The sequence below is a fragment of the Schistosoma haematobium genome, chromosome 1 (genome assembly GCF_000699445.3).
Source record: "Schistosoma haematobium chromosome 1, whole genome shotgun sequence".
Classification (NCBI taxonomy): Eukaryota; Metazoa; Platyhelminthes; class Trematoda; order Strigeidida; family Schistosomatidae; genus Schistosoma; species Schistosoma haematobium.
In genome coordinates, this window is record NC_067196.1 from 2,251,297 (window position 1) to 2,274,536 (window position 23,240).

General features: G+C 36.8%; 1 protein-coding gene across 1 annotated transcript in view; it reads left to right on the plus strand.

Annotated features, from left to right (window-relative positions):
- Positions 1-748: 748 nt before the first annotated feature.
- DOCK10_1 (Dedicator of cytokinesis protein 10) overlaps positions 749-23,240 on the plus strand; it is a 143,257-nt gene continuing 120,765 nt past the window's right edge. Inside the window, exons 1-9 of the mRNA XM_051210284.1 lie at positions 749-1,083; positions 1,122-1,238; positions 2,289-2,479; positions 3,794-4,211; positions 5,898-6,219; positions 7,324-7,748; positions 9,849-9,932; positions 13,420-13,632; positions 14,717-15,058. Of these exons, the coding sequence (XP_051072904.1) occupies positions 976-1,083; positions 1,122-1,238; positions 2,289-2,479; positions 3,794-4,211; positions 5,898-6,219; positions 7,324-7,748; positions 9,849-9,932; positions 13,420-13,632; positions 14,717-15,058 (2,220 nt within the window). The 5' untranslated portion in view covers positions 749-975. The remainder of the gene's footprint in view (positions 1,084-1,121; positions 1,239-2,288; positions 2,480-3,793; positions 4,212-5,897; positions 6,220-7,323; positions 7,749-9,848; positions 9,933-13,419; positions 13,633-14,716; positions 15,059-23,240) is intronic.

Here is a 23,240-nt window from a genome sequence, read left to right on the forward strand (position 1 = left end):
TGTGTTCCTCCTCCCAAATCTTTTTGAATAGAAGGTAAAGCATGCTTGTGGTTGCTTCAAATGGTTCAAATGGTTCAAATGGTTGTGGACGGCTATCATATACCAACTTTCGATCGTAAGTAGTACAAGATTTATCTATGGTTTTGTTACAAATATTCCGGAATTTCGGTACTCACACTTAAATGATGCCTGACCTTTCAACATGAATAAGTCCCAGAAGTGTTTCCTACGCTTTTACAGCTTCCAGGCTTCCTTATTAATCCATGTAGGGCAATGTGATAGCTTACGCGCTGACCATTGGGTAAACAGCGATGTTACGGACACGAATGTAGCTTTAAACTTATTCCATTCGTTTTCGATCGATCCATCCGCGTCGACCGACCTTCAGAGTTATCTGGTAAGATACTACGAATATATTCTCCCAGCTTCTCTAAGTCATGCGCATATCTAATTTTGGGATCACGGTCGTTTGACTCTAGCAATTCGCTCACCTGCGTACTGCCTACAACTGTTTTATTTTCGTTCCGTTTCCTCCGGATTGTAGTCCATTTTTCATCCCTCAGGACACTGGGACTATTTGGAGCGGTGACGGTTTTATCCCATGTCAGTGTCAGGTAGTACTACCCTCTCAGTAATGTTAACGGAGATTTCACTTTTCGTCAGTCAAAGTCGTTTGTTTAAGGCGTCTCGTAATAGCAGGTACTACACTGACACATTCGTCACTGTCAGTGCTCGTGTTTTCAGCGTTTTCTGTTTCATAAACATAGATAATCGTTTGGAGGAATAACTACTGAGCTGCTACAAGAAACAATATTACCTGGAATAAAACCTCACCATATTCCGTACATAACTATTTAAGGCTTAGACACGAGAGCACGAAACGCCTTGGGAATTGAAATGAAGAGCAATCGGCAAATGTTTGCGTTACCTTGACTGGGAGAATTCTATGCATTTCTATGGCTAAACACAATAAGGATGAGCGTTAGTAAAAGGAAGTTCACACAACACATCATACCCAACCCTCTAACCTCTAAATACAAAGATTGTTCGTCAGTGGGAAATAATGAGCTCGCTGAGCAGATGGTTTGAACTCATGTTATTATTAAACTGATTTATTTTAGTGGTGTTCATCGATTTCTATGCCGATTGACTACGAGGAATATGTTACAAAAAATAAGGCACTTATTGTTAATGACCCATACCGGGAAACTGTACTTTTTCCTCAAGACGATTTGAAGGTGATTTTTTATGATTATTTATAATATTTTGCGTTGCTTGGAGCTCACTTTTTTGGTAATAAATGTATAAAATAGTAAAATCTCATTAGTTAATATTTGTCACAGGTTAGGACAGTCGGACACCACTTTGTAGACATTTATTCAGTCCCAAAATTTTTAACAACTGAGTTGATAATGCCTGATTTCTCCATACATCTAGTTTACTGACACACAGCTACTTGTCTATTTAAAATGAACAATCCTCACAGTCCTCACAATTCTAAACCCGGGATATTTGTGATAAGCTTGAATTGAATTGGTGTTCACTTGTCTAACATGTATGCGGTAAATATCTGTTTTTGCTCTTCAATACGAACTCTTAATTATTTGCAAACCAGTGAAGCAATGCATGATAAATGTTTAATGTGACTTTAAAGTATTTTGACAGGAACAGGAAAGTGTCGATTTCTTTGGGGTTTGTGTTTCATGTGATTAAGTAAATGAAGTTCAGTATTTCTCTCGGAACTCAGCTTCTTTTGATAGCTCTCAAAATCTCTTCATAGTATCACTAAGAAATGTAAGCGTTTATAATTTGTCTTTAGAAGTAGCTCTATGTGTGTCAGCCACAGGGTATGACCTTTCATTCTATGTGTTGCATATTTTCCTACTGTTGTAATAGTTTGGGTTATATGAAAGACTAGGAAGTGACAGTCATGATAATCGTAAATTCTGGTATAAATATACATCAGCTCAGACTGCTAAACCATACATTTGAGGTGTACCATGTGAATCTAGAAAGGCTTATTATTTAACAGCTGTCTACTAACACATTACATAATCGTGATAATCGGTTGTCTGTATTCCTTTTACCCATTAGTACTGTTGATATTTACCAAGCTTTCAAGCATGCTAATGCGTTCGTTTCATATGGCTTTATGTATTAGTGTAGGTCGTTCTCGTACCCCTCATTTGTTGCCTGTCCAACCAAAAAGCTAGGTTCGTAAGCAAACTGGTGTACCATCCATAATGTCTCGCTAGATTTGTGTATATTGATCTACCCATGTATTTCAGGTGGTCAGAATTCCTCATATTAATCGAACGTTGAGCAATGTTGTCCCCGAGGCTGCACTTAAACATGATTTATTTACTTCAAATTCATTGGCACGCCATGCAGTATCGTTTTTTGCTACAACTGAATGGAGCTATATTCAACAAACATCTTCCATTTATTGCGGGAATTTTCTCTCGCTTCCATTTAAGAAGTGAGGTCTTCCGTTTTGAATTTTCATGTTGTTTTTGTAAATGTAAGATTAATGTATAGTTCATTTTAGTCGTTAGCGTTTTTATTGACTCTTATGTTTAGTTTATACAATAGTAACAAATCACCTTCGTAAACGAAGGAATTCGCAGTTATCTGATAATATTTGAGAGTGGATTTGAAACTATATTCGTGTAAAACTTGCTAACTAATGTTGTACACTTTACTAAAAGAAATTAGTTTGGTTAATTACAAATGAATTACTCAATTTTATTGGGGAAATGTCCAAGTTGTTTGTTTATTAAAATCCACTAATTGCGGTATGTCTTCTGATATTTTACTTATTTAGTCAAGTGGTTTATGGATCGGAATAATATAAACTCACTCATGGTTAATTACTTGGCCTTACGTCATTCTGGCTGAAGTTTGTAAATGTAGTTGGGAATCCGTCAGCTATCGATTGTGTGGAAAAAGCACGAATACAGTTGGTGGATTTTATTGTTAGTTGTGTTAAAGACCATATTTTGACCTGTCAAATTAACCTGGTCGAGTGATTAATTTTACCACCATGAAAGTCTAGATTGCAACTTACAGGCCTTGAGATAAAAGTATAGCTTGTAAATCAACTGAGTAATTCTGAAGTTGGGCGTAGTGGTACTGAGTAAATATAATTATTCGGTTGGTGAAGTGGTGACTTTTCATCCTTTGAGGTGGTTAGGACGTTTTACGTATACCCAACCATCACCTATCTCGAAACAATAGTGAAAAGAATGAGGATACGTTTTAAGAAAACTAAGAATAGTCACAGCGATACATGGCACTAGACCATAAAATCACTGAGTGTTGGTCTGGTAGATGCAAACGCCATCATTAAGGACTATGAGACCATCACGGCCAGTTATTTTAAGTGTTGAGTTACATGTCTCAAATTGGTTTCAGTAGTGCAGGTTTATTCCTTCTTTGTTTATCCTTAAATCCTCAGTTTTTAATTTATTGCATATTTAACTCCTATCAGTTCGTGCTCAAACCATATGCTGTGTTTCGAATTTCTTCTGCCATCACTAATGGGACTGCTTCTACTCTTACTAATTTCGTACACATACTATTCTTTGAAATGGATGGTGTTTTGCGCTCAGAACAAGCTTTGACATTCTCTTTCGTTAGTTTTCAGTTGTCTTATTCAGTCTTTTTATCTATGACAAAACATTTCTAACGTTTCGTAGTCAATCATTTTGAAATATTTATCTCTAATATATTTGATGTTATTAAATTTTGATGAACATGTCTTTATCATACAACCGAACTGTTTTGATTACAGTGATATCGATGAGTTAGGCGGAAAATTATCCCAATATTGGTTCTCAATTGATCAGTCATTATCCAATAAAGACAGTCCCAATCATATTTCAGATTCCGATCATCTATCAACTAACATTGGCTCAAAAATAAGAACAGCTACAGGATTTCAAGTTCGTAGTCGTCGGTCAGCCACAAGTGGTCTTATGAGAACTGGTCAAAGTGTTTGTGAAACAGCTACTTCTAGTTCAGATAATCGATTTGCAGGAAATTTTCAACCTAAAGATCATTTGAAATTGGAGCGAATCAACTCAGATACCAGTTTAATAAAACGTGGCAGTAAATCAAAGGATATAGAAGAGACTGATGAAAAATCAATCAATGATATTACTACAAATTTGAGTCTTAGTAAGAAACAGTTTGAAAATGGAAAGTTTTCAGTAAGTGTATTATTTAACCTCTCTCTCCTTCTCTCTCTCGAAACTACCTATCAATCTTCTTTGAAATTATTCTGTATCGTTGTTATTTATGTTAAGTGTCCTTTTGATTATCAACAGTTTGTTGAATTTTTGAACGAATGATCTAATATATTGTTTCGTTTAAAATGAGTGATCAAAGTCGTTGTATTTGTATTTTATCTTTCTCATATTTGTCAGTAAGTTATATCTACAATGATTCCTGAAAATGTATAGTTTAGATGCAAATAAGTTTGATGTTCTGGTGTCATAGATTCATGTACTAGACCTAGCTGTGATACTATTGAGTTGTCTAAAACTTTTAAACATTCTTGTATTTAAAGTTAAGTATCCATCATATAGCGGCGTAATTCATTTGCACAACAATCCAACTTTTAAGTAAGAAATTATAAAACTCAATACACTGCTCTTATAGTGATTGAATCAAACTAACAGTATTGTTATCTCATAAGCTCATAGATGATAATGCGCACTACGTTGGAAATATAACGTTTGTTGTTCAATTACTTCGATTCTATTTGCACAATTATTTGTAATGCAGGAACTTGTCAATCTGTAAATGGTAACCCATTTCGTGATTTCTAATCCAAAGAATTAAATCATCTTAGGAAATGACCATTGTGACACACTACGGTATGTCATAAAATTCGACTAGAAAAGTGGATAGGAGCGGGAACTTCAATACATATTACCACTGATTTTGACCTGTAAGAGATAGTTGAAGTAGACCTGTTTGTAATTAGTTTTGGTACTATTTGCATTTTTCATCACTTCTTACAATTACTGTTATCGCCTGTAAAATTGTTGTTTAGAATACATAACCTTTGACCTTCCATCCCGATTTGTAAACAAACATAACATGAACCATTGGCCATCGCTCACAAATACTCTGCTGCACACATGGGCTGTGTCTAGTTTATGGACAGATCAATCTGTCCATTCTTCTTTAATCACATTTTAACCTTGTCACTTACTTATTGGTTTATTTATTCTGACTGTTTTCAGATGAGCGTATATGTGTTGACTGCTTATCCCATTCACCATATGCTTGTAACTTGTTTTTGGTCCGACTATATAAATATTGAGTAACGCTTGATTAAATTGAGTTGGCTCACATGCCTCACATGACTCTTTCCACCCTCGACTGTATTAGGGTATTTGAAGGCTAATAATAGGAACAAATATTACAACTTAAATTGATATACATTTTCATCAAACCATACATTATTATTTTCTTTGTCTTCTATATGTATATTATGCATGACAATGTTAACAAATTATCAGTTTATGGGTTGTGGAGATTGTTAAGATTTTTGATTGAGATCATAAACCGATTGGTGTTGAGGTTGATGTTAGACATTAACACCATTGGATGCCGGCTCAATGGTCCAGTAGGTTAAGCATTCGCGTGTGAGACCGAAGGCCCTGGGTTCGAATCCCGCCAGCGGGATCATGGATGCTCATTGTTGAGGAGTCTCACAATAGGACGAAACGGCCGTCCAGTGCTTCCAGGTTTTCAATGGTGGTCTAACATCAATCGGTTCATGATCTCAATCAAAAAACTTAACAAATTATCATTGAACTTATTGAAAGGTGGATCTATTAATTTTCGCTTATTTTATTTTTTTTTTAATTTTTATTATTTGATAGTCTACTTATTTAGAATGTCAACTTATGTTATGTAATCGTGAAAAATATCAAGATTATATTCGTATTCTAGAAGGTTTACTTTCTTCTGGTATAAATAAAAATGTTAATAAAACAAAATCATTATTTAAAAATTATATAACAAACTATTATTGTTTAAGACAAATACAAATTGAAGAGCTATCTGATAATGATCGACAAAAAACTTCATTAGAATCTATTGGAAAAATTCGAAATTTATTCGTTGGTCTACATGTGATAGCACCTTGTGATTGGCGTGCATCAAAAGTGTATTCATCATCTTATGAAAATGTTATATATTTAGGTAAATTTTATTATTATTATTATTATTATTATTATTATTATTATTTCAGTAGTTGAGATCATGAGTCATTTGAAGCTAGATCACCATAGAAAACCTGAAAGCATTGAACGGCTGTTTCATCTTATTGTGAGACTGTTCAGCAGTGCACATTTACAATCCCCCTTCGCAAGATTCGAACCAAGGACCTATCAGTCTCGCGCGCGAATGCTTAAACTTGTGACCATTGAACCGGCCAGTATCCAAATTGTATTAATGTCTAACTTCAACTAATCCACGAAATTGAGCGATAAATCCACCATTGTCATCAGTGAGTTAATATCTTACAACTGATTCGGTTGAACTCCATTGGTTACTGTTTCTCACTAGAACTCCAGGATATACATGTTGAAGCTAGTCACTAATAAGCATATGTTGATTAGTATCAGAAGGGGTTTTATGGCTATTATATTAATTTAAATAGTTGAGATCATGAGTCAATTGAATCTAGACCACCATGGAAAACTTGGAAGCACTGGACGGCTGACCGTTTCGTTCTATTGTGGAACTCCTCAGCAGTGCGCGTCCACGACCCCACCTTGCGGAATTCGAACCGAGGACCTATTATTATGAGTAATATTGTATAAATAAACCCAATAGCTTAGTGGATGCTCGGTTAAAGTTTCAGTGTAAACATTAGCATTAGGTTGGAAGTATATCCGACTGGAGAGTCCCAAATAGTGATAATTCTCATAAATTTTTTTGACCTATAATATTTCTCCAACTCTAATTTTATACTCTGACCATATATGTTCGTACATTAGGCCATGAGCTATACGAAGGGGTAGTGAGGCTAACTAACTATCTACCTAAATTAAAATAAGTAGAGTGAATCATATTTGTTTTTATAGTTGAAAGCTTAGTGATTTTCAGTACTAAACTACTGAACATTTCATTTATTCTAGTCTGGCTCAATTTGTTTTACGTTACGAAGATGATCTTCCTAAGTTGTGTGTCGCAATCATTAGGGGTGAGTTTTTTTGGAAATATGATTGCCTTCGTAATGACATCGGTGTATTATGTAAATACATTTCAGATGTATATCTTGTTTTCATCATTTCTCTACAGATACAATTGAATCAGCACGTTCAATTGGTGATTATTGGATTCGTTTAGAAAGATTATTGCCATCTTCATCATCATCATCATCATCATCATCATTGTCACCGATGCCATCGTCTTCACCGACATTAAACTCTATCCAACCATCATCTATTAAACAATCCAATGAATTATCAACACCCAATAGTTCACTATTAAATGATGAAATATTTATTTATTTCGATCCTGGAATGAGTGATGCATTGGAGAAACGACAACTATGGTTGAATGCAATAGAGTTAGCTTTAAAATTGGAACATCATAGACGACGTATAGGTTATCATCAATCAAATACACATTTTCACGAGAATTCAGACTCCACTGGAAGTAATAAACTAGATATATTTAACAAATCTAACGATACAGATTCAGTACGCAGTGCCTTACAACGGGTAGGTTGGTTTTCATCCTGAGCGTATAACCTCGATGTAAACTTTTAGTTACAAGTTTTAATGTAGCAGTGGAATTCTGTATGCATGTTTCATCTTATTACAAACCCTTACCACTATATTCATACCCATTGAGCAAGTATGTAGTAGCTTAATGGATAATGCTTTGACGTATAAGACGATGAACACTTGACTAGAGTCAGATTGTGAACATCAATACTGGGGTAGAGGTAAATCCGATTGACAAGTGTCAATTAGGACTTAATGCACGTACTAGACTGCACTTATAAGTACAGTCCAAATATTCTAAAACTTTTATAGAAATTCATCACTACACAAGCCTCGTTTTCTAGTGGATGATACAATAGGTGACAAATCAACATCTTCCTTTTATCAGCCAATCAAATTTCGGAGCAGAGATGGATGGTGTTTGTTTATTTAAACACATGGAAATCGGTACAAGGAAGCACGATATATATATATATATACATATATATATATATATATACATATATATATATACATATATATATATATATATATATATATATATATATATACGCCACACTTCGTCATTCGATTTGTGTAAAGTCTGGTATACTGCTCAGGTACCCAGACTGAAGCAAGTGGTTTTATTAGGGGCCACTCCTCGAGCCTTTAACCTACAGGTTTAATCTACAAGGCAGTGGAGCAACGTCAAGAGATGCAGTCCCATGGTAGCCGGTGACCAACAATTGGTTCATACGCCATTTGTTTCCTTAGGATCCTGTAGTCAGCCCATGTGCACCATTGGTTTTGAATAAGTGGTTTCCAACCCACCGAGTTGGATTCTCCATATCTACCAACCCGGTTGAAGCACCGGGCATTCGTTTTTCATGTTGTCAATTTCTTAGACAACACCCGTGGTGCGAAAACGCAGTGAGTAGGACTTCTGTGGTAGTAGCTGTGGCTATTTGAGAGCATTTGGAGGGGGAGAGTTGACTCTTCGCCTATACTCAAACGATCAGAATGCAGATGTACACATGATTTTGATGTATATTGTTCACAAATCTGGCTTTCGACTACTACTAGACTGAAAGTTTGAATCCTACAACACTTTAGTTAGGACAACGAGACACTATCTCAAGCTGTCATATTTAAAATGTAACTTAAAGCTAAGTACACGCACTTATCATTAGTTAAAAGGTGAAATTATTGAAATCAATGGTTAACTTTTATTATATGCTTAAGTTGTAAAACAACTGATATTCTATTTACTAAAATATTTCAAGTAAACAGTTCCAATCGCCAATCCATATAGTTCTCAGTAGTAATATTAGTCACTGTAACTAAACTTTCGAATGGATGTTTGTGGTTGAACTGTTTTTAACGTGAATTCTGGCCAGCGGTATTTTGCTGTTGTGATATTCGACCTGAATGTAGATTAGGCTGAGACAAAAATTAGTTTTGGTGTTATAACATTATTTTTATGATCTAGTAAATATTTGTTTAGTTATGATTATGGTGTTGAGAAGTTTTGAAAGTCCAAAAGATAGTAGATCTATTCTAGTTACTAGTGTTCAGTATTCACGAGCAATAGCCTTAATGTATGGAGCCTTATCAGCATTCTAGCAGTTGTCACAGTTTCAAGTTGAAATCGTTACCTATTCAATATGGAATTAGTATAGCAATCATTGTATGATGTAAAGTATTTTCAAGTTCTATAACCTACGCTTAGCACCTCAGCATAGTGGACGAGGACTCGAGTCATCACAAAGCATTACCTCTCTCAAGATTACAAAGTATATCATATCAACGAGTACTAACTAGTACGAAACTTAAGTCGAGGATGATTTCTTGCCTGGCTATCACCAACTAACTAACTACTAAATAATTTTACAACTTCATAATCCATTTCTTTTCTATGTAACTGAAACCAACATGCACACAATGCCTTCGAAGCAAATTTACTACTGATCGAAAAAGTGTGTTTGATTATGATTAACTTTTGAAGAATTCATTTTAAATTTTGTTTCATAAACGTATTGTATACGATTTATTTTGTTTGTTTTTTTTTCTTTAACATATTTTCTTCTTACTTGTAAACTCTTTTTGTAAAACAAGTATGCTCAAGAAACAGAATTATTTGTAATACGTCAACGTCAAAAAGATCGAATCAAATTAATCACATTGTTCCCAGAAGTTCGAGTAAGTTTACTCATATGGTTTTTGTTATAAATTGTGGGTTTTTCCCTGTATCAATAATACCGTCAATTAAAGAACAGTGAATTATCGACCAGACCAATGACGCATAAAACAAGTACGAGCACTCTAGAGTACTTATCGGTCTTGCTTCCCGACTAACCCTGGTTGTTAAGTCTAGAACATCAATCTCAGTTTCTGTGATATGAATCCTGTAATTCAAACATGTTGGGTTTATATGTACCAACCAAACAGACCATATCGTACCATAAAATAGAAAATACACATTCATACGAAGTTTAGCCAAACGTGGCTGTGAATGTGGGAGATAGTCATTGATAAACAGAGCATAACTCAAGAATGATAAATTGTATAATAATAGTTCATAGGTGAAAATAAAGCTTATAATAAGAGGAACATGAATATAAATAGTTTAATTACTTAACAATTATACAATAGTATTAATCCATAAATGGATCCCAAAAGTTACCATTCATTATTCTCATCGGGATATAACAGTTTTGTTTTTCTTACTCATCAGTTGTTGTATTATGTAATTCTACTCAAATTTTGCTGTGTGTTCTTTGTGGTGATCTAAAGAACTATTATTACTTATAATTCCTAGTAAAGGTTTGGACTGTTAATATTCATGAGACTGACGTTTGATCGATCTTTAGTAGCACTGTTAACATTTGTTTCTTTTACATTTCAAGACTAAATTACATAAAAGTCATTCATATTCATTTGATCACTCAAAAAATAGTTCACTTTTAATTGATGTTGCTAAACTTTTAACTTGTTGATTAGTAACCAGGGTCATAGCCATATTCTGTCTATCACTTTGTATTTGTTACATTGGTTATTTTACTGACTCAACGTCACTGCTCATCTTGTTAAGATATTGGATAGTTAGAGCCAGTAGTTAATAAGTTGTAAATGTTGATTTTGTGCTAGTTGTGTAGTGTGTGCTACTTATGTCGATAGATATAAGTAGTATATAGCATCGATTGAAAGTGGAATGCCTGGCAGTAGAAGGTTGAGAAGATCGAATAGAAGGGAACGGGAACAGGGAATGGTCGTTATGAAAATGAAAGGACAATAAAGTTTGAGACAATTGATGGACATTTTGCAAATGAACTACTGAATGTACGGTGTTCATATTTTACCAAATAACTCTGTAATTCTGTGATAATACATATTTTCTCGTCCCTAAATATGTTTTTGTTCATTGCAGTTAACGGTCATTGGTAAGGTTTATCCGAAATTGATGCCTCAGGTTGGATTTGGACCAATGTCCTGCGTTGATATTGTAATAAAGTTTAATAGCTGAACAATTTGTGCCTTGATTGACCACTTAAGCGGTTACTAAATATTAACCGATATCATTTTATGTAGTCTTTAATAGTTATCAAGGTTTATGAATGAAATGACTCAATGATTTGACTGAAGTTTCCAGTAGGTCACTGAGTCTACTGGACTTACTACCTCTTTCACCCAATCACATACTAAATTGTATCACTAACTAACTTTTCGATTGTCTTCCAAATTTTTGATAATAATGGTCATAAATTCCTTAAAACTTCCTAGCCTTTCATAGCATTTGTTTTGGTAAACATATAGGAATGCGCTTTAAATGATTTCAACTCTTAGTCAGGCAGAAAATAGCTAATATAACTGAGTTCATAATGAGATGTTGTTATGGGGCTAAAATCAGAGTTTGGGTTATGATTAAGGATCTAACTATATGGTTTCTTTGGGTATTATCTACATTATCCTCACAGAAAGAGTTCAGTATCTAGTACCTTTGACATTACCATCTTTACTCCGTAATGACTATACAAAAACCCAAAACCTATCTCCGATATTTTGATTGGTTTGTTACTATCCTTTACTTTCACCCTGTATTTATACTTGAAAGTACAAATACACATAATAAGTCACATTCTTATTGAATGAATTAATCATTTAACTTTCAATTCATTTACATGTCAAATAGTTTTTATTTATTGAATAGTTTAACAATTTAGACTAAAACTAATGACCTAATTCAATATATTACTGCATTTGTCAAATTCACTAAGTGATTTGTTCTAATTGTCATTCATATGGATAGTTTTAGAGATTATAAAGTGTATAGATGAGAAGGAAGTTGATGAAGTTAAATATACACAGTATTATCAAAAATATCACTTTACTATTTATAGTCAAACTATTTAAAATGAAGTGTACCTTTATTATGATTGCGTTTCTTTTGTGTTAAACATCAGTCAGTCAGTCAACAACGTAGAACTTTGTACGTACGTACAACAGTTCGAGTTGCCATACTACATTAGCACAGAGATACAATTATCGATTCAAATCTCATAGTGGTAGAGGTAGTAAAAGTACAAACAGTAATTGGAAAGATTAGGGTTCGAAGATGTTATCCAGTGAAATAAATTTGCAGAGAGAAAAAAAAGAAAGGGAGATGAAGAATTCAGAAGATTAGGATTTGGGAGAACACAAAGAGTGTATGCACATGCTCACACCATTTCAAACGATTTTGAGCCATGCCATTCAAGGTTTCTAACCGTCGGTTGTTATCGTCTCGCAGATCCCGACCAGGTAGTCTACACCTACTAACATGACTCAGTTCAGTTGTCAGTAGTGACTTCATGGATTTGTGCCATGTTTTGATCTGGAGCTACTGATTACCCTTAGAAGAGACCTAATGGCTGTTTCACCTCACTACATCCTCTAGTATGATTTCTTACGTAAACGTTAAACTGAAAAATTCTCTGCTTTAATCTTAATTACACTTCCATAGATCGATTTAATATCAAATGATTTCAAGGGAAACTTGGAATCCAAATTTTATATCAGTTAGCCCTCATTCATAAGAAGTAAAAGTAATCTTGTGCGAGTGATGTTGAATCACTTAAATTAGTAGCCATATTATAATCCGATCAAGGTTAAGTATTAGACAAACATGATATTGGTCAATACTCAGTAATCAGTTGGTATGCCCCAAAATGCCCTGATACAGTCGAGAGTGGGGAGAGTCAGTCCTCCCTCTCCAAATCCTCTCACATGGCCACATGCACAAAACCACTGCCACAGAAGTCCTACTCAATGCTTTCTCGCGGCGTTACTGTTGTTTACGAAATCGATAGGACAAAAACCGAATGTCCGGCGCTTTAACCGTGTTTGTGGACGTGGTGAGTTTACCTAGGGGAGTTGGAAATCTCTAATTTCAAACCAATGGTGCACATGGGTTGGCTCCAGGATCTTGAGAAAAGAAATGGCGCATGAACCAATCTTTGGCCACCGGTTACCATGGGACTGCATCTCCTGACGTTGTTTCACTGTGTTTTGCATTATACCTTTAGGTTGTAGGTTTCGATTCGGGCACCCGTGCAGTATCGTAGCCGTCATACAAATCGAATGATTTTTGTGGCGCATATCTCACTTTAATACTTTCATTATTTTTTTTGCTTTATCTTATCAAAATTAGATAAATCAACATAAAATAAAAATGTCCTACTCACCACATGAAAGTAATAATGTAATAATTAGCAATTTGAAAGATTCACCATTTTCACCATTTCCTGAACGTACAATTGAATTATGTAATCGACGATATTTAGCTACATGTTTATGTTTACATTCAAAAATTCAAGCTAATTTGGAAATTTCAGGGAATTCATCATCTTCCCATTTAGAGAATGTAAGTTTTTTTGTTCTCTTGTTTCTATCTACGGGTTGATATATTTTTTATACAAGTATATTTACCATTGAATTCATGAGTCAATTAAAGTTAAACCATCATAGAAAATATGGAAGCACTGAACGGCCGTTTCGTTTTGGTATGGGACTCGTCAACAGTGCGCACCCACAATCCCGCACGTGCGATTCGAACCTAGGACCTTTTGGTCTCGCGCGCCATGATCAGTGGAGTTCAGTCAGGTCTGTTGTAAGATAGTAACTCACTGAAGACAATAGTGGACGGTGGTGCAATTTCATGAATTAGTTGAAGTTAGACATTAACACAATTGGATGCCAGCTCAGTGGTTTAGAGGTTAAGTGTTCGTGCGCGAGACCGATAGGTCCTGTGTTCGAGTGTGGCTTGCGGGATTCTGGATGCGCGCTACTGACGAGTCCCATACCAAAACAAAACGGCCGTTCAGTGCTTCCATGATAGTCTACCTTTAATTGACTCATGAACTCAATGATTAAATTACTAAAATTTCCACAAAACCCCCTTCTGAAAATATATTTACATTTGTTTGTTATAAATATGGTGTGTATATCATTTCAAGTTGCTATATCCCATTACCATATCTAGATGAAATTGTTAGGGTATGAATCCTAGAGTAGTAGAGGTACTACTAGAAAAGATTACACATCGAAGGTACAATTCATTAAAATATAAATTAGTGAAATAATACAAAGTTATAAGAAATTCAGAATCTTAGGATCTGAGTCAAAACAAAAGGTGAATGCAGCTGAGCTGTTACGACTTAGTTTTCTTGTGGTTTTGTAATTGTTTCGAATTAAATTACATTGTAATTTTGACATGTCAAAGAGTTCTAACAGTTGGAGTTTTATTCATTGACATGGGAAAGATTAAGTGACCTATCAAAATTGATCTTGTTCGATAATTTATAACATTTAATCACGCGTTACATTCGAACGAAACGGGATTGTTGTTCCACTTATCTATTTGTTTCAATGTAGGGAGATAGAGAGAAAGAGGAATGAATCACTGATGTGTTTGTGTACTTACAATAACTTTTTGTTGATACTTTTAGCCAGAACCATATTTTGTTACTATTTTTCTTGTGGATGTCAATGATGGACGTCGTGTTAGTGAAGATTTCTATTGGAATCCTAATTCATCAATTATTGATTCTATGTTACCAATAGATCAATTCAAAAGTTTACCATGGTATTCATCTAATAATCAATATTCTGAAACAACTAATGATATTCATCATCATCATCATTCAATATCTAATCAACCAAATATTATTTCATCACCTAATCGAACAACACGTAGACATGCACCACCACCACCACCAAATAATAATCTTATGTCTCCATATGGAACACAAAGTTCTATTTCATTAGATTGTTTATATAAGTGTCGTACAGTGAGTTATTATGTTCCATTGTTTGTTTTTTTTGCTTAATTGTTTTACTTAACATTGACATTAGAATTATTGATCAATGTATACTTTGTCTTTAATGTTCATAGTAATGCTATGTGGTTTCAATGATCAGTTATATATATATATATATATTTACTCAATAAAAAAGGTTGATCGATTGACGTTTTCTGATTGTAATTTACTCAACTGAATAGCAGATCATTTTTGGTTGTTAGTTTAATTGTACTTTTGCAATGGTATAACTTTGAATCAACCTGATTTCATTGTTCAACCAGGAGTATTTTTATTTATTCTCAAGTCAGAAGTTATCTTCAAATCCTTTAACTTTAATCTGTAGGCTTTGTATGTATGTATGAAGTACATGTTTATGTACTCATCTTTTATTTGCACTGTTTTATGTGTTTAGCAAAGGGATTAATAATACCAGTCATCTCAAAACAAAGTAGATGGGCTGATGTTCCAATCTGGGTCTTAATGGTCTCATAGCCATCAGCAACCCTGATAATCTTAGAGTTACGTAGACAACATAAATGTATATGACAGGTGTAGATATATTCCTAAGAGTGTTTTGTTTTTACTAGAAAGTACTTTTAAAAATGATCAATTTGTGTTTATTTTACTGGTTTTCATTAAAGCGAATAATTGGTTTGTATTTTGTAACCACTGAACACCGATTATCACGACGCGCAATGCTGACTAGTGTTGGGGATGGTTGGGAGAAAGTTAGGGGAGGCCAAACCAAGACGTGGCATCAGTCCACGAAATCACTAACTTCGAGTCTGAGCCATGTTGGTAGATACAGACTACTTTCTTGGGGTCCGCGTGGATATCGTAACCAATGGTTGGAGACTGTGTGTGACATGGCTCAAAATCGATCACAGTTGTGTAGGTGTATACACTGTTTGTCTTCCCTTAAACTACGAGATTAAAATCGCTTCATATCTTTCTTTCTACAAACTAATTGTTTCTTCGTGTACTATGTCCTTATGCACAATCTTTCTTTTACATATTACCACCATTGAATTAACTACTTCTATGAATCCAGTGTTCATCTTGTTGTGCTAATGAGGTATGGCAATTTGGACTGATGCACATATGTGCCTGGTCCTAAGTTTTAGCTGAATGACTGACTGATTTTGTAACCATTACATAAAGTTGTTCAGATTGGTGTGAATGTACTCTAAAAAATTATCTAGAAGTACGATTGTACAACTCTAGGAAATGATATCGTCGAAGTTTTTTTGTCTCTGAAATGTCTTCGTTCTTTTTAATGAATCAATAAGTTTCTTTCGTTAGTTTTTCAAGAATAACATCTTCAAACCCTAATCTTTTCGATTACTGATTATACTTTTACTACCTCTACCACTATGAGATTTGAATCGACAATTGTATCTGTGTGCTAATATGGTATGGCAACTGGGACTGGTGTACGTTGTTGCTGACTGACTAACCTCGTTTTTTTCAAAAATCCATATATCAACACACGATCAAACTGCGTAACTTTAAGTTGTTTGAAATTATAGCGTAATGGTTTGTATGTCTGCTGTGTTGTTCTTGATTGGCGTATCTTTATTCGATTGTACTTTCTGAAACATTACAAATCCCGTTGCTTTATTTTACACATGAACAGTGCCAGATGCCCTGGTACGGCCGAGAGTGGGGAGAGTCTGCTCACTCTCTCGAAATGCTCCCACATGGCCACGCGTATATAGCCTCTGCCAGGGAAGTCCTACTCACTGCCTTCTCGTGGCGGTGTTGTTTACGAAAATGAAAGGACGTAAAGCGAATGTCCGGAGCTTTAACTGGATCCCCCGAACGAAGCTGCTGCCTTGACGCGGTGGTCGGGCTTGCCTATCGTGATGACCCAACCGAGCTATATTGGCTGGAACATATGTTCCTGTAGGTTCTACCATGCCAGGCAGGTCGATTGGTGAACGGTAAGACTAAAAGCAGCAACTCAAGGTCTGAGGGCGAAGTCGTACTGCTGACTGTAGAGGGGTGTGACTGCAGTAAAGTGTTTCCCTCAGACAACCAGCATCTACAGTGATGCTGCCTTCCCACAAGGAGGGGTGGGGTTAGAAAAGGTCGACCCTAAAAATGTTACACCTCACCTTACCTCACGGATTTCCGTCTCCGGTGGTAAGGCCCTTTGAAGAACGGAGCTAACACATTAAAAGCGTCCCACAGAAAGGCCGTGCGCGACCGTCCTCAAGCAGTTGTCCCTTGGGCTCTGCGGTCACGCTCCCAGGTCGTCAAGACCAACACTAATTCAATTTCCTTTTCAGGTTCCTCAAGAAACACTTCCACAGTGTGGGCAGCCGGGAAGTGATATCAGCCCTCATACCCGTAACAGCACAAGAGACCAAGGTGGTCACATTCAAATCCTTCCTACACCTCCTACTACCTTTCTTATCTCCATGACTAACCCTCCTCACGTCTCTTTATCACCTCGCACCGCTAGGGCAAACGATTTGAGTACGTGGAACGCCATTCCTGGTCTCCTGAAACCACGCTCTAAACTACACGTAGGAGCTTTTAACGTACGAACACTTTGCCAAATAGGACAGCAGGCTTCCTTAGCTAAAACTTTAGTATCTCGCGCCATCGATGTGTGCTGCGTCTCCGAAACGCGCATACAAGATCCAAGTAGCGTCATTCATTTGAGATCACCATGCCAAAAGAAAGAACCAACTCGATTCACACTTCGTGTATCTGGAAGCCCTGATTCTGCTTCTCGTGGCCTCACCGGCGTAGGCATAGCATTGAGTTCTAGGGCAGAACTAGCTCTCTTAGAGTGGATCCCAGTAGACAGTCGTTTGTGCGCTGTCCGACTGAACGGAACAGTAAGAATACGGAAAGATAGGGACACTCCTCGTAGCCTCTTCGTCGTCTCTGCCTATTCTCCCACTAACTGCAGCTCAGATGATGTAAAAGATGAGTTTTACAAAAAGCTTTCCGACCTTCTCCGAAAAGCTATGCGCTCTGATGTAGTAATAGTGGCCGGTGACTTTAATGCTCAAGTAGGTAAACTAAGCGATGGGGAAAGACACCTAGGTGAATTTTATGGTGTCGTGGCTCAAAGAACAGATAATGGCGACCGTCTGTTGCAGCTATGCTCAGATAACCGGCCTGTTCCTTGCAAATACTAACTTTAAGCATAAGGAAAAACATCTTTTAACATGGCGACCCCCTAATTCGTCTCAACGTTGGACCCAAATAGATCACATCGCTATCAGCCACCGATGGAGGGGCTCGATAGAAGACTGTCGCTTATTCTGGAGCACATGCTTAGATTCAGATCATGCTCTAGTGCGAGTGCGTATTTGATCGCGTCTTACTGGACGTAGGAAAGACGCTGCAAGGAAACCTCTTAGGGTCCTACTTAATGATAGTCAAGCTAAGAGTATATTTCAGAAACAACTAGGAAAACAGTTAGGCAGCCATGTATGTGATGCCCACCCCGATGCAGCATGGAATGATATCCGAAAAGCTGTGAAAACAGCAGTGATATCTGCTAGTAAGGTAAACCGTAAAGTTAGCGAGAAACACTGGATCTCAGCAGCATCTATCGCACTGATAGATGCTCGGAAACTCATTCCACCTGACTCTGAACATAATGAAGAGCGGAGTCAGCTTAAGCGCAAGCTGAAAAGAAGCCTACGCAATGATCGCGAACAGTGGTGGGTGGCGAAAGCAAGAGAGATGGAAAAGGCAGCGGCAATAGGTAATAGCAGACAATTGTTCAGACTCGTTAAGGAAACCGGAATTAGGAACCCGACTATTAGCGAAACAATCTCAGAGAAAGATTGACATATTATACATTCTCAATCCAGGAGATTGGATCGATGGGCAGAACACTTTAGGGATCAGTTCAACTGGCCTTCAGCCACACTTCGGTTTCCCACGATCTCTAGTCAACCTGAATGGCAAGTTAATGTAGGTCCTCCGTCCCTTTACGAAGTTGAAAAAGCCATAGGAAATCTGAAACGAGGGAGAGCAGCAGGCCCTGACAGGTTTACTCCTGAGATTTTTAAGGATGGTGGTCCAGTAATTAGCAATGAGATTAACCGAGGTCATAGGTAGAATTTGGGAACTGGACGTAATCCCATCTGACTGGTCTCAATCACTGATTGTGCCAGTCTATAAGAAAGGACAAAAGTCCTCTTGTGACAATCACAGAGGAATCAGTTTGACTAATATAGTGTCTAAAATATTAGCTTCAATAATACTTCGACGCCTAATCAAAGCTCGTGAGGAGCAGATTAGAGAAAACCAGGCCGGTTTTCGACCTGGACGTGGTTGTATAGATCAGATATTCACACTACGTCAGGTTCTAGAACACAGACACACATTCAGACGCCCCACAATGGTAGTATTTCTCGACCTTAAGGCGGCATTTGACTCTGTTGATCGTGAGGTTCTATGGCAGTGTTTGTCACTGAAAGGAGTACCAAAGAAGTACATTAACCTCATAAAGGCTCTCTACTCGAACACAACTGGTCGAGTGAGAGCTTATGGCGAACTGTCATCAGAATTGATTACCTCAAGTGGTGTTCGTCAGGGTTGTCCACTCTCCCCATTCTTGTTCAACTTTGTGGTCGACGTACTTTTAGAGATAACACTCTCCTCATCTAAATTTCCAGGGGTTGAACTTCTACCGGGAGGTTCACTTGTTGACTTAGAATATGCAGATGACATCGTTTTATTTGGTGAAGACGCTGACAAAATGCAGAGTCTTCTGACCACTCTAAGCAACAATGCAAGCATGTTCGGGATGCGATTCTCCCCCTCGAAATGCAAAATGTTGCTTCAGGATTGGGTTACATCGACACCCGAACTAGTGATAGGGAGTGAAGTAGTTGAGTGTGTCGACCGCTTCATTTATCTTGGAAGTCTCATCAGCCCTTGTGGTTTAGTGTGTGACGAAGTCTCAGCACGGATACTGAAGGCTCGACTAGCTTTTGCCAACTTGTGTCATTTATGGCGTAGGCGAGATATCCGTCTATCAACCAAAGGACGTGTTTACTGCGCAGCAGTTCGTTCCGTCCTACTTTATGGTAGTGAAACATGGCCGGTAAGAGTAGAGGATATCCGTAGGTTACTAGTATTTGATCATAGGTGTCTTCGAAACATTGCTGGTATATCATGGGACCATCGAGTAAGTAACACAGTTGTTAGGAAACGGGTACTAGGTAAGGATGGCAAATCAATTGATGAAGTAGTGAAACTTCATGAGTTGAGATGGCTTGGACACGTGTTACGTATGCCCAACGACCGACTGCCTCGACGTGTGATGTTCAGTGGTATAGGAGTAGGTTGGAAGAAAGCTAGGGGCGGCCAAACCAAAACATGGCACAAGTCCATGAAGTCACTGACAAGTGAACTGAGTCATGTTGGTAGTTGTAGACTACCTGGTTGGGGACCACGAGATGATAGCAACTGATGGTTAGAGACCCTGAATGACATGGCTCAAAATCGTTTGCAATGGCGCAGGTGCATCCACTCTCTGTGTTCTCCCAAATTCTAATCTTCTGAATCCTTCATGTCCCTTTTTTCCTCTTTCCAAATTTATTTCACTGTATTATACTCTTTAAATAACATCTCCAAACACTAATCTTCCCGATTACTGCTTATACTCTTATTACCTCTACCACTACGGGATTTGAATCGACAACTGCATCTCTGTGCTAATGTGGTGTGGCAACTCGAACTGATGTACATACGTAAGAAGTTCTACGTTGTTACTGACTGACTGACTGACTTAACTGGATCCCAAACCAATAGTGCACATGGGCTCCAGTATCCTGCAGGAACAAATGGCGTATGAACCAATCGTTGGTCACCGGCTACCATGGGACTGCATCTCCTTACGATGCTCCACTGCCTTGTGGATTAGACCTTCAGGTCGAAGGCTTGGGGAGTAGCCCCCTAAGAAAACCACCTGCTTCGGTTTGGGCACCCGGGCAGTATCACAGCCCTCACACATATCGAATGATATTTGTGTGGCGCATATGTATTTGGTGCCTCCATGTACCAATATCTATGTGTTAAAATAATAATAGTAATTCGATTTTAAACATTTGGGTTATATGTTAGGACTCTATCTGACATTTAATCTAGTTTAAAAAACCGCATCTTATCTGTATGTTCATCATTTAGAGTTGTGATATGACTCTAAGTTTAAAGTAAATATACATGTTTCACACTTCACAATACTACCTACTGACTTTGAACAAGAGTGGAAAACTAAGCCTTATTGAGCACGAGATAGTACAGAATTATTGATTTTTTAGTTTTGTAGTTTACACTATGGATTTACCTTAATTAGCATGTTTTTTTTCTTAATATGGGACTCCTCAGCAGTCACCACTTATGACCACCCCTTCCGTAGACTTCCAGACCTCGCGTCAAATACTCAACAATTATTCCACTGAGTCGACGTACATTATTTTATATTTCTGACTTAGTCATATGCTCACTGGTAACTAATTTTGAGACGTGATTCTTGGAATTTCAGTGAAAAACCGTGTCTAGTGAAGTCCAACTATATCGTGAGTCCAGCATTTACCTTCCAATGACATTGGAAGATAATTGCGTAATGTTGTAAATTGATTGAATTTATAAATGTACGTAACTGGGTCCAGACTCACTGGTCTAAAGTTTAATCGCTTTCTGTGAAACCTACAGGTTTTCCATTTGATTGCCATTGGGATCGTGAATACACTTTGTTCTGAGGATTCTCATACTAGGCTGAAACAGTTGTCCAGTGTTTTCGGGTTTCCATTGGTTGTTTTATCAAGGTTAGACTTTGATGCAAATCCCACGAATCCCTTACAGTAGAAATAAACGTGTTCAGTATACATAAGTTACATTAGATTAGAAACAGATTATGTTTGTTTGTCTTTAATTCTATGATAATCAATGAACTGATATCATTGATATAAATCTATGAAGAATATTACCATTCATTGTGTATGAATGATTCATGTACAACTGTAAATGGTGTACATCACCTGTACATGTTTAACATTTTTCTCATTACAACGATCATAGTTGTAATCCTTAACCTAATCATTTCTACATCACACACACACACATACAAACTCAGTAGTCTTAAGCGTATATTCACCGAGGGTATTAATTTGTTTAAGTTTCACAATATCTATAATGAACAGAATTGATATGAAAACTTGTCTGTTCATCGCAATACAGTTCAATTTATGTAACATTGATAAATTTTTTTAAATTCAATAAATTACTTAAAGGTAATTTGTTAGTCTATTGATATGATGGGATAAAAAGGTAAGGCAAGGCATCTAAGTAAATATCATTAGTAGTAGTTGTTTATTTACACTATGAATATAAATTTTAATGTTGGTGCATGTATAAGATAGGAATTTGGATTTTTACAATTTAATCTATAATGACCATTTCCATACTAGGACGAAACGGCCGTCCAGTGCTTTTACGTTTTCCATGGTGGTCTAACTTTAATTGACTCATGACTTCAATTATTAAATTACTAAAATCGACATAAAACCCCCTTCTAATGATAATCACCATATCCTCACTAGTGACTGGCTTTAAGAGGTATTTCATGGAGTTCTAGTAGGAAACAGTGACCAGCGGAGTTCAACCAGGTCTGTTGTGAGATAGTAACTCACTGAAGACAATGGTGGACAGTGGCGCAATTTCGTGGATTAGTTGAAGTTAGACATTAATACCGTTGAATGTCGTCTCAATGGTCTAGAGGTTAAGTGTTCGCGCTCAAGACAGTTAGGTCGTGGGTTCGGGTGTGGTGTGCAGGATCTTGTATGCGCACTGTTGAAGAGTCCCATACTAGGACGAAACAGCCGTCTAGTGATTCCAGATTTTTCATGATGGTCTAGTTTTAATTGACTCATGAATTCAACTATCAAATTATTTACGTTTAATTTATTTATTGCATATTTAGCTTCCTTTCACGGTATAATTAATGATATTCAAATGAAATTTTAAACATCGATGGTTGAACAGGTCTATTCGATTTTATTGATCAATTGTCTGGGCATGAATTTAAAATATTTGCTTGGCTATCCCCAATTTATATCATCTTTGACTGTGGCCAGACATCCGTCTACTCCTCAAAGGGTAAATATATCGAGAAGTAGACAACTATACTTGC